This window comes from Ceratotherium simum, chromosome 12 (assembly GCF_057802395.1).
Source record: "Ceratotherium simum simum isolate JZ-2026a chromosome 12, ASM5780239v1, whole genome shotgun sequence".
Classification (NCBI taxonomy): Eukaryota; Metazoa; Chordata; class Mammalia; order Perissodactyla; family Rhinocerotidae; genus Ceratotherium; species Ceratotherium simum.
Window position 1 is genome coordinate 5,755,814 of NC_141911.1, and position 12,125 is coordinate 5,767,938.

Below are 12,125 nucleotides of genomic sequence, written 5' to 3' on the forward strand. Positions count from 1 at the left end.
TTATTGAGTGCCTACTGTATGTATGCCAAGTGGTGGGGATATAGCAGAGTTGGTGTATATCTGATTAATTCAAGGAGAACAAGGAGGATAAATCAGTCTTACATCCCTTTTCACCTTGCGAAGGCTGTATAGATAAACTCACATCAGTTAGAAGCTAAAGCAGAATGTTGAAATGTGGAGGAAAAGGCAAAATTGGGAAGAAAGATAAGACTCATTTCTCCTTGCATGTGTCTGCTCCCTCAGATTGCCCCGCCACTGCCTGTCCGAAGAGAAGCCAAAGCCCCACCCCCACCACCTCCAAAAGCTCGGAAATCTGGCATCCTTTCCTCTGAGACGGGATCCCAGTGAGGATCTCGTCCTCTCCCTGGATCTCTGAGCACCTCGGACAGCTGATGCCTGGGAGCTGGCCTCCAGGGGGCAGTGCCCTCATTGCATGGGGCCTCCTGCTGACTGCTGTTGCTCATCTGGGATGAGGTTCACCAGCTCAAAACCAGTTTCGTTCGTTCGAAAGCGTCTCTTTGATTGATGTCTGAGGCCATGCCACGTCTCCTCCAGTCCACAAGGAATTCCAGAATTGGCCATATCCTGTGCGTTTCTCAAAGGAGAGATCTCCCTCACCATTATTAAATTTCAGCCTCCAGCACAGAACCACTGGGGCCTACAAAAGCCTGAATAAGTTCTTCTGTGGTGATAGAACAACCCCAGTGGGGTTTCTTGCTTGGCTTCTGGAAAGCTATGCTTGAGACTTAGTTTTCTCACGTGGACATACCTTATCCCATATAACATTGGAAAAGACTGATATGAGGTACTTTGGTAACCAAAATAATCTTACCTTCCTAATGTCTACTGTGTCTCCTTTGAGGAAAGAATATCTTTTTAATGGAGATTGACTACTTTCAAGTATGAATGGCTATCATTATTGAAAAAACATGGACTCAATCATGAGCCCTGAGCGCCTGTGTCCCCCCACCCCCACCCACTTGTGACACAGGAAAGCTGCCCCCAACCTGCCCCGGGAGTCCCTCACACTCCTGACTAATGGACTAATGGCCCTCACTGCATGAAAGTGCCACCTGCCTGCTACGGACTCTTCTGACGCTTTCTTTTGCACACACATTTTCTTGTCCTGTTACCTCCTCTGAGCTCAGATCACTGGAAACAAGGGAGTTTGAAGCCTGGGTTCAACAGCTTCTCTTCCAGATCCCATTTGGATGGCTCAGCGGCCCCTATCTGCACCCTGATTTTACCCTGAAGAATACAGTGCAATAGCTCCCTTTGATTATTTATTCCTCTTGATTGTGGAGTTAATTTGATTACGTGTTTATGGTACTAATGTCAGTACTCCTTTCGGAAGAAAAACTGGGGTGATTTAGATGATCAGGTATTTCCTACACCTGCATAAACAACCACACAAAGTTAAAGACATTTTGAGCTGGAAGGGCCTTAAAGGCCATACAAACAACCCCCTCATTTTGTAGATGAGGAAATTGAGGCTAAACACAGAAAATCCTATGAGAGATTCTTACTAACCCAGCTTGCAGTTGAGGCTGTCCCCAATAACCCTTAGATCTAGGGGACAACCCTGACCACTCTTGAATCCCTACCCCTAGTTGGAGCAACAGGGGAGATGTCCCAGGTGTCTCTATACTACTTAATTGTTTATGGCAAAGTAGAAGACTCTGGTTGTGGATCCCCAGGTCAACATGTGGGGAAGCTCACCCGGGCTCTCTTCCCCCACCTGGCCGGGTCCCCTCTCCTCCGAGGTCGAGGGAGGAGAGAGATTTCAGTTCCGAGAATTTGGATTTGCTTTCCTGCCTCTTTGTTTGTGTGCCTCTTTCACCAGGACCTCTCTTAGGAGAGATATTAATTCATCACAGGGTCAAGGAAGTAAAACCCTCTGAGACGTGTCCAGCATTACTCAAGAAATTAGCATGCATACTTAAAAGGGGTGAGGAAAAGTTTATTCTTCACTCCCACTCTGAAGAACCTACAGTGTGGTTTAATGGGAAGAAGCTGGGCTTTAGAAGAAAGCCCATTTGGTGTCAGATCGTCCCAGCTACATCCTCTGTTAACTTTGCAAACTCCCTCCAATTATTTGAAATTCTCTGAGCTTTCATTTCTTCACGTTTCAAAATGGGGATAATGCCTGCCACACAGGATGTTGTGAGGTTCAAATGGGATCGAATATATGAAGTAGCAGGTGCTCACGAAATGGTCCGTCCTTTTTTCTGCTAGGCCTGAGTAAGATCTGGAACTCTCTAAGAGCATTATTGATCCTCCTGTTTTTCCAAGGTAGTTTGGAATGTGATTGCAAGTTAGTTATGCACATACCATCCCTCTCTCAAAGATGGCTTCTTTTGGAGTCTCTTACATAATCACTTAGCACTAGAGACACAGTGTTGATAAGAAGTGAAGAGGATTTTAAGTGGAAAGAACTGATGAGAATGGAGGAAGAGAATGAAGAGAAGGAATGGAAAGTTTGTGCAGGGCTGACAAGGAGCCTGGAGCAGCTTCTGAGACTTGGCAGCCTGGCAGACTGGCGAGAGGGGATGAGTATGCCTCACCCTGCTTTTCAGGCTGCCGTTAAAATAGAAGGATGTAAACTAGGTCACGAGAAACCAAACCTAAAGCATGTCCCTTCAGAGCAGTGGAAGTGAGACCTGCAGTCTGGTGTTTGATCAGAGGCTGGGGAAATCTGATCCATCAGTGCCCAAATACCTTCCGTTTTTTAATATAACACATTTTTCCATATGATTCCCTTTGCACATTAATGGGCATACTAGGTCTCTGCTGCCTGAATTCAAAGGATTCCAGGTAATGTTGTGAATAATAAATTATAGGGGACATTGGAAGGTTCATCTCCTTGGGAAGGCACTGGGTCAGGAAGAGTCATATTTGACAAAAGATCATAAATACTGTCTGTCCTGAAGTCAAAGAGGAAGACTACAAAGAAATGCCTTATGATCACCTTAAATATATGAGAGATGAGGGACAGGGAATACAATGAGAAGAACTGGTTTTTATTTTCTTTGATAAAAATTCTGGAATATTGCAAGACATTGAAAGTAGCCCCCAAATTGTCGCAACCTTTGTGGATATTGGTTTATGGAATTTTTCTTTTAGTCTCTTTTTTTCTCTTTCTCTGTCCTTGTGACTTGTCTTACTTTGCGATTTTTTTCAAGAATTGTTTCATTCAACGTATATTAAGCTCTTACTGAATGCCAGACACTGTACTAGACCCCCAGGATGTGACAGTTCAGTGTGTTCAATGGAAAGAGCCCTGGTGTACAAAGACTGTGGTGTGCTGTGGGATTGGCAAGAGAGTGGTATTAGAGGAAAAGGGAACCCTAAATAACCCTAAGCAACCAGGGCTGCTGGGCCCTGGGTTGCCTCCTCCTCCACCTTCCCACCTTGATTCCAGAATTGTGGTCATTTTCTCCTGCCGGGGAGACCCACTGAAAACTGCTGCCACACTGCAGACTCCTAAGAAGAAACCAGAGATAAACCAGGATTTCAGATAACAATCTACCTTTGTTCACTCTCCCCTCTGCTTGCCCCCAGATCATGGGATGATTTCTTGTTTTAAATTGAGACGTAACTTACATACAGTTAAAGGCACAAATCTTAGGTGCACAGATGGATGAAATTTACATACGTATGCACTCCTGTCACCACCTCTCAGATCCAGACGAACACTACTTCCAGCACCTCTCATGTCCATGTGGCATTTTGTAAAAGGTATTTAGAACCAGGCCCTGCACATTTGTGCCTTCCTTCCCTCACTTCTCGGGTATAATGAAAAGGGGAGAAAAACCCCACCGTCAACACAAAACAAGACCATAAAGACTGTGTACCTTTTGGCAAGTCAATTTGTAGTCAGTCCCTGGGCCTCAGTTTCCTCATGTGAATATGTATACATAATATTTGAGGCTTCGTGATTTTCAGAATCCTTTCAGCCCTAGCTTTCTTTTGTTCTAAGTGAATGAAAAAGAGTCAGAAGGAAACTAAGTTCCGGAACAAAGCCTTCTAGGTCTGTGCACCATGACCAAGTGGAGTTTTAAAATTAAGTCAGAAAAGGTAAGTTCCTCTTCTGGTAGGTTGAGAGTGGAACCTTCGGTTCTAATCTATAGAAGAAAAAAGTTTTCCTTCCAAGTTGATGATTTTAGGCTGATTCTTATGATCTAGTCAAAACTGAGCTGCAATATACGCTGCCCAAACTCATCTATTAGTCAAATTTTGTGAGTTGTTCATCCAAACTTTGTCAAAAACTCTGTTGCCATGATTTTGTAAACTAGTTGGGTTTCAAACATGGACAGTTAGGAAGATGTGCATTGAAGCAGAAAAATTTTGTTCAGATTTGCTGTTATTTATTTTTTAAATTAAAAATGGAAATGTATTTTAAAGTTTATTGTGTTTAGTTTATTATTACCCTGATGCTAAGGAAATGAAGTCGTTCCTGCACTTTTCCTGATTGACACCTCCTTCATAACACCTCGCACCCAGAGTCCCGGCTTTCCACAGCACACCTCCTTTCCTTGCAATCCTGTTGGTTGAAACTTGACCTTGGGGTCGTGGAATCATCTTCGCCATCTTCATGGAGTCATCATCATCTTTATTGCCTGGAAGCAATAAAAACTGCAAACCATTTGGTTCTTCCCTCACCCTCACCACTCATCCATCCGTTTGGCATCTGAGCTGACAGTTGCTGATAACAATTCACTTAATACAATAGGTTCTGTTTCTTCACTTATTCACCACAGGTAATCAGCCGAGGTAAAGGGAAATAAAGAGGTTAAAGGAGTATCTAATAACTTACACAGAAAGGACAGGAACCAATTCTCAAACTAGGTTGAACATTAGTAACATCTGGGAAGAGGCCACACCCCAGACTGATTAGAATTTCCAAGGGAGGGGAGTGGGACCCAGGCATCAGTATTTCTTTTAAATCTGCCTGTCTTATTGCGATGTTACACCAAGGTTGAGAACCACTACCTTAGAGGAAACAGCAGCTTTAGAAAATTGGTGTTCAAGGTGTGTTTCTTAAACTCCCAGCTGGTGGTGTGTTGGGTTGGAGAGAGGGGGCAGCCACACCTCAGTGAGAATAGCTCCACTGTTGTTAGTCGTGGGCTTATGCCTAAGAGGTTTTTTTGTTTTGAGAAAATGTCCCAGTGCTTTTAAACATTTGCAATCTATTGCTTTTTAGAGCAATAATGCTCCACTGTCTGTATACATAAGAATCACTGCGATGCTTGTTAAAAATGCGGATGGCTTGGGCCCCAGCGACTTTGAATCGATAAGCCTGGGGAATCTTTTTGGATCTAGGGTCTCCATTGAAAAATACTACATTAGTGCACCTTCCACTGTCAACGTTTATAAGTGCTGTTATCTCATGCAGTGATTCTTGGCTTTTTTCCCAGTCATCTCTAAGATACTACAGCGTCTAAACCCTTTCCTAAAATGATCTATCTTCAAGTCATTCTTTTTGTTACTTGATCATTTAAAGCCATACATATTTGAGATATTTAAAGCCATATATATTGAGAACATCTCATTAAATGTATCATTTGGTATGTTTCCCCCCCCTTTATTTTGAAAGGCTGCAGACTCTTTTGAAGCTACATTGATGAGTTAAAGAGTTCTCAAGATTCAGGAAGATTTTTAAAGTTTTAATAAAGGAGTCATTTTCACTCTCCTTCTCCTTAGTCATTTGGGTCTTTTGAGAATCAATTACCCAACACGTTCACGTAAGTCACAAATTACTGGATGCCATCCAAGGCCTCTAACATCAGCATTGGGTAGCTGGATGAGCATCTTCTTTGTATGCCATTCGGGGAGGCTGACAGCTGGCTCCAAAGAAATCATCCCAAAGGCAAGGTTTGGCGAAGGAAACCTGAGACTCCAAACAGAATGTATAAAATAAGTGGATGTGTTGCCTTCTTTTTTTTAATGTGTTGACTAACGTAAAGATTGTAAATGATATTGTTTTTATTAAAAAAAAATGAATAGTTACTGAATTACTGACAAGTAGAAGCTTCTCATCCTGGCTTGTATGTATCAATTAATGATATAATGTAGTTTTGCCTTTTGTTCCATAAAGTAAATTATGGACCACATCTCTGCCTAATTTTATTAAAATGGGAGTGAGGAAGCTCTTTGATTCAGTTTTAGAGATTCTTCCACTAGAGATGTTTGGGAAATCTAGCATTGTGCAGTAGTAAATATTTGTATTAAAAGGGGAGGATTTTTTCCCCCATGGCCTGTTCCTGACCCCTGTTCAAATTCCTTAGCACAGGTCTTGCCCTTTTTTGAGGTGGAGGGGCATGGAGAGGAGGAGGAAGGTTCCATCTGTCTGATTAAAAGAGGTAGAGGGCCTAGATCTTTGCCATGTGAATATAGGCACAATTTATTGCTGTGATATCGGGCAAGTTATCTGAAATTTGAGTTTTTCTAATGGTCTCATAGTCAGTTGAAAGTTATGAGGATAAATGAGAATGTTAGTTAGTGTCATAATGTCTGGGACCTTGTAGAGAAATGGTCACCAGTAAACTAAGTTGATACGTGAGCCCCAGTATCCTGTCGCAGCTCCAACTAACAAAATAACAGAGTTTTCAAGTCCAATTCCGTTGGCTGCTCAACATAGTGCAATTCAGGGACACTGACCACGGAACTCGACAGAACTGAGCGAGGCTCTTCAACTCTTGGAGCCCCAATTTCCTCATTCTAAAGGGAGGACAACAGTATCTACTTTCCAAGGTTGTTATAAGGGTGAATGAAAACATTTATGCTTCTATCTAGCACAAAGCCTGACACTGGTCTTTGTGGAGGATGAATAGTGGCCATGCTATTTGACCAGGGAACACAGGAGCACCTGAATCCTATCTTCAACTGACTCTACACTCCACAGCATTTCTCAAGAGAAATACCAAAAAGATCAGGCAGGTGAACACTATTATTTTTAGGCTTTGGTCCCAAACCTCAATATGCACCACTTGCTCTGGTGAACTCAGAGAGACCACATGAGGCCAGAAGGAGCATTATACCAGGAGCCCAGCAAGGCCTCCTTTCCCTTAAGGAGGAGGAGCCGGTCTCTCTCTGGTTCCAGTTGACTTTCAAAGGGATTGGAGACAATCTGGGAAGAGAACTTCTGTCCAAGTGAGAGGGAGCCTTGGCCATGGCCTAATCTTGCTTCTATAGAGTATGGTCAAAGATAAAGCTATAATCCCACAGAACACTACTGAAGCAGCGTTTTTGGCCCAGACCAATAGATGACTGTTCTTGTGGGGCAGGGTGGTGGTGGAGGAGAGCCATGAGATTCCTTTAATCAACAATAATGTTGACTTCATGTTATCTCTCCTTTCATCTGCCCCCTATAGACAAACTTGGAGTTCTCCCTTTTGTGGGCTTACAATGCCCCTCCCCCACCAGAGTTCTTTTTTTTTAAAATAATTTTATTTATTTATTTTTTCCCCCCAAAGCCCCAGTAGATAGTTGTATGTCATAGCTGCACATCCTTCTAGTTGCTGTATGTGGGATGCGGCCTCAGCATAGCGGTGCGTCGGTGCACGCCCGGGATCCGAAACCGGGCCACCAGCGGCGGAGCACGCGCACTTAACCGCTAAGCCACAGGGCCGGCCCCCTACCAGAGTTCTGAGTTAGAGAAAGACTTAACGTTCATGCCACTTTATTCACAACACAGTACTTTGTTATGAAATACATGCAACTTAACATAAGAATTTCTGAAATTCACACAATTTTCAATGTCAGAATTATGCTGAAGTGTTGTCACTCCTTCTGGCCCAGTGGATTTAAATCTTCTTCTGCCCAGTTTCTTCTTCGATCAGACTTTCCTGAAAAATATGTGAGTAACAGATATATCAAGGTTGATTTTACTATCTATCTGAATTTCATTATGTTTTTGATATTTTAATTTCTAAAATATCTGTAGAATAGATTCATTTATTTTTGTGCACTAGAAAGTGCTAGAGAGATACAACAGATCAGTTCATTTTAAGTTGTTTAATTAATAAACATAAAATCTATGTTAATAGTTTAAGGATAGTGTGTGAGGAAGGAGGTAAAAGAAAGATCTGATCTATCAGTTTGCTATTAACCCAGCTTTTGCCTCAATTCCTTCTTTCTAATGTCATGTTTGGGAGATTTCACTGCTTGCTATTATTTTTATCATGTGGTAAGCAAGATTAGAAAAAGAAAGGAAATAAAGATGTCTATCTGCTTTTTCTCTTTGTCCTATGGGTGTGGAAGTTAAGGTCAATGGAGAAAATGAAAACTAGAGCTTTTCTTCATATATGATTTATTAGGGCTTTCCCCGCTCCTGGGCATGACTGATAATTAACTGTGATGCCTTCTAACTGCTGCAGATAAGTGGACCATGTATTTCAGAGAGCAGCAACACTGAATTCAAGATTCAATTTCTACATTCAATTCTCTTTATACTTTTTTTTTAATCAAAAACCTGTATTAGTTTAGATTTCCATTTTGGGCAGGAATTTGGAGATTGTTATAGTCCAATCAGAGAACTGGAAATCAAATATGTGGCTCTGAATTATAAAGTTACTAAATTGGAATTTTTTATTCAAAAGAGAAAAAAAAAACAAGCTACAGCACCATTTTTGATTTTTACATTTCCCAGGGAGAACCATGTCATACCAAGAACAATTGAGGACTCCAGTGGAGAGGTGTGGATTAGCCTAGACTAGAATAATCTGGGGTTTGATGAATGTATGTGAAGAACTGACAGGTAGCCATGAGAAGAAATTTGTTTTGTCATTCATCCCGAAGGCCAGAGCCAAGATGAGGAGATAAAGGTTACCCAGAGATTTCAGTTCAATTTAAGAAAAAAAGGTTCCAATCATTAATACTGTCTAACCACTGAAAGGAGGGGGTCATGAAACAATGAGGGCCCTACCACAGGAAAATTCAGGCAATCAGGAAGGTCAGCCCCACGGTGGCTGATACGTGGTCGTCCTAAGTGGACAACCTAAGAGGTGGTACCCAAGGACCTTTCCATCTCTAAGGCCCCATGTTATTATCACTGTAACTCACCAGAGTGCCTTTCAGGTCCCTGAGAGGAGAACCGGGCTGGTGAACGGTGCATTTGAAGCTTTGAGGTTCTGCCAGTTGATTAACCTCCTTGGCTATCTGAGGGGGAAAAATGTGATTTTTGGAGATGGAGATAAATGAAATGGTATTTTCCATTCCCACCAAAAATTGTCTGTGGAAAGTGAGGTCAAGGGGATTGTGGAAGCTGGGATTGGGATGGGGCCTTGAAGAACATAGATCTACCTTCAGGCATTTTTACAGGTTGGTGTGGGGTTCTGAGGTAATGGTGATAGTAAGGAGAGAGAATATTTTCTCCCTAGAGATGATGAGAATGAAGTACTTTGAACCTCCTGAGGGGATGATATAAAAAAACACAAGAGCTTATAGTTATGAATAGGGTTGATATTTTTTTTCTAGTTTTTACCAAATATGTCATAGTTAAATGAGAGTTGCTTCACATGTAATATGTGGAGAGGAGACTTCAGATTCTGGGCTTCTTTATTTCATACTAAATTATCTTTATTATTTCTCCAAAAAGAGATATTTTTTCCCAATGAAAACTAAATGGATTTAAGTTTCTCTAGCTAGGTTTCCCATTCTCAGCCCTATATTAAGTGTCCCAGCCCTGAATCACTCATCCTTTAGGCCTAGTTCCTTTCCCATTAACTTAAAAAACAATAACAACTGTTGTTTTATTAATCCACTAACATTTTTTGGATTAATCAGCTAACACATAAAGCCTCTCTCCTGTAGTCTTCACATGACTTTAGGAAGTCGCATTTTACAGATAAAAAAACAAGTACTCTATGTTAGTGCTGGTACTAGTACTGAAATCTAATTCATAGGAAATCAAATCCAGTGTATTTTCCGTTATATAGTTTGTCTCCTTGAGCTTGCTAACTCCTCCACTCTAGCAGCCTCCAACCTCTGTTTAAATGGCATATCAGTAAAAAGAAATTATACAGTATGCAGGCTTGATAAGGATACTTATTTATAAGTTATAAAAATGTACCACTGACCTAATATCATGGATATTTTTAAAAGATAAAATAAGGGAAAAAAAACATAACCAGAAGTTCTAAGATTTTCTTTCCAAATCCCAAAGAATCATCTTGTACTAGAGACCTTGGCACCATCCCATTGTTTCTAATTCCTTTGGCTATTCTATATATTCAGAGTAAAACACGCCACGTTGCACTTGTTGCTGTATTCTCTTGGAATTATTCCTGCTCTTTGTTTCGTTAGTCCTTGACTGATTTGAAAGCAGGAATGGGACTTGACTTTGTAAGTGTGTTATCTCCCCCCCGCATACCTAGGGTAGATAGAGCCTGGAGTCGCACTGCTGGGGCGCACACGGAATGTTAGTACAGTTAAATTGAATCACGTAAGCCACGTCCTATTTTGAAGATGAGAGAGACTTACCTCTTGGAAAGAATCAATCAAATTTTCAGCATTTCTCTTTCCTCCAGGGCGCAAGCCATGGGACCAGTGTTGGCTGGAGCAGCCCACCACACATAAAGTCAGCAGAATAAGTCCAGCTAGAAGTTTTGGATTCGGCTCCATTCTAAGGAACATCAATGCAACAGTCAAAACAGACCCAAGGCTGGCTTGAGCAAAAAGTAAAGAAAGACCTCTTGGGTGAAAAACCTAGCATCTGTATCGCTAACCCTGCAGAAGATGGAAGTAGCAGTCATCGACAGTTTTCACACACACAGACTAAAATGCACATACCCGCTTGCTTGCCTTGAGTTTCCAGTAGCCACTGGGGACCAAATCAGTACTTTAAATTCACATGCTCAGTACTTTTTAGTACTAAGCTACTCTGTTTTTACTTTTCTTATTTATTTGGTTATCCAAACCCCACTATTCCTCCCTTATCAAGTTCACATTTTTGCCTTAACACTTTCCCCCCGTGGATTGGTTTTCAGCTATATCAATTCCTAGGATTAAGAGAATTGGGCCATCTGCTCCGAAAAGCAGCTCCTGCTAGGAATCTCTGGCTGATATAAAGTTGGTTGACATTAAATGGCTGCACTATGGTATTAATGACATTTTGCCGAGTAAGCGTCCTCTAGTCTTCCATGTGTTACTGCTGGCTGCACCATCTGTGAGAGTGAGAGGGGACCCAACACTTTTCAAAGCACCGAGTCCCAGACCAGATGCCTCCCTGGCCAAGGCAGCTTCAAACTATCTAATGACATGTGGAATTCGTACAAAAAGGAGTCTTCAAATTAATTTTCATTTGATGGGGAAGAAGCTAAAGACAAAATCAAATACTGGTTGATGAGCTGTTGAAATTCCCCAAAGCCTGGACAAGGACCATGAAGGTCAATGTTTCTTTAGACACAGTCACACCTGGATTTAGCCCTTAGGGTTTAAAATGCCCTATAGACAGACAATAGCATGTGGTCTAAAAAAAGTGCTAGAAATACAAAGCATTTTACCTGTTCGAGGGCAAAGAGCCAAAAGAATCCCAAGGTTCGTTTGGAGTATGTTGAGTACTGTGATTTTACATTTTCCTACCTTCCTTTTTATATGAAACTTTTCCAGGACACTGAAATCTTTCCTGCTGGTAAATTGTACTGCACATGGACTATGTTGTTTTTTTTTAATAGTAATTTTTTTTTTAAATCCTCACGCAAAGCCCTTAAATGGTGTATGTGATTGGAACACCTACTGGTGTATCTGCTAAATTTGCTTAAATCTGGGCCATTAAAACCTCAGCTAAGACTTTTATAGCTGAGGCCGCAATTCAGAGATTAAAATCTAGCTGGGTTGGTTTCCCTTGAGGCAACTGACAGACCTATCAAGAGTTAGGAATATAGCTATCTTAGATTAAATGATGTTAAATGCACACATAAAAACTTTCACAAAGGAAGCCACATAATAGCTATAGAAAGAAGTTAAGTCAGGATGCCTGGGAGCTGGTCTCAGTTGTTAGATTCCTCATTTGTAAAAGGAGCTGATTTATAAATAATAATAAGTGATTATTGGCACTATACCAAGCCCACATAGGATCCTAACGTAGATCATGTGAGTCTGAAAATTCCCCGGTCTCCTACCCA

General features: G+C 41.4%; 2 protein-coding genes across 4 annotated transcripts in view; one reads left to right on the top strand and one right to left on the bottom strand.

Moving 5' to 3' along the window:
* The window catches only part of DOCK5 (dedicator of cytokinesis 5), a 215,058-nt gene extending 210,650 nt beyond the window's left edge, over positions 1-4,408 (top strand). For all 3 annotated transcript variants that reach the window (XM_087437327.1, XM_004433572.3, XM_087437328.1), the window contains one exon: positions 244-4,408. In XM_087437327.1, the coding sequence (XP_087293453.1) occupies positions 244-348 (105 nt within the window). In that variant the 3' untranslated portion in view covers positions 349-4,408. The remainder of the gene's footprint in view (positions 1-243) is intronic.
* A 3,397-nt stretch (positions 4,409-7,805) lies between these two features.
* GNRH1 (gonadotropin releasing hormone 1) lies at positions 7,806-10,635 on the bottom strand. The gene is made up of 3 exons (XM_004433571.3): positions 10,483-10,635; positions 9,064-9,159; positions 7,806-7,847 (listed from the first exon to the last, which is right to left on the bottom strand). Exons 1-3 carry the CDS (start codon positions 10,633-10,635, stop codon positions 7,806-7,808), a joined length of 291 nt encoding a protein of 96 aa, XP_004433628.1.
* Between the last annotated feature and the right edge of the window lie 1,490 nt (positions 10,636-12,125).

What these genes read in the sequence shown, in the direction of transcription:
- GNRH1 (XM_004433571.3), bottom strand. Translation starts at nt 10,635, where the DNA reads ATGTTCCTTAGAATGGAGCCGAATCCAAAACTTCTAGCTGGACTTATT. An exon ending in TGATTGATTCTTTCCAAGAG is followed by an intron (nt 9,160 to 10,482) that starts GTAAGTCTCTCT and finishes TTTCCCCCTCAG; the next exon opens with ATAGCCAAGGAGGTTAATCA. An exon ending in GGGACCTGAAAGGCACTCTG is followed by an intron (nt 7,848 to 9,063) that starts GTGAGTTACAGT and finishes CATATTTTTCAG; the next exon opens with GAAAGTCTGATCGAAGAAGA.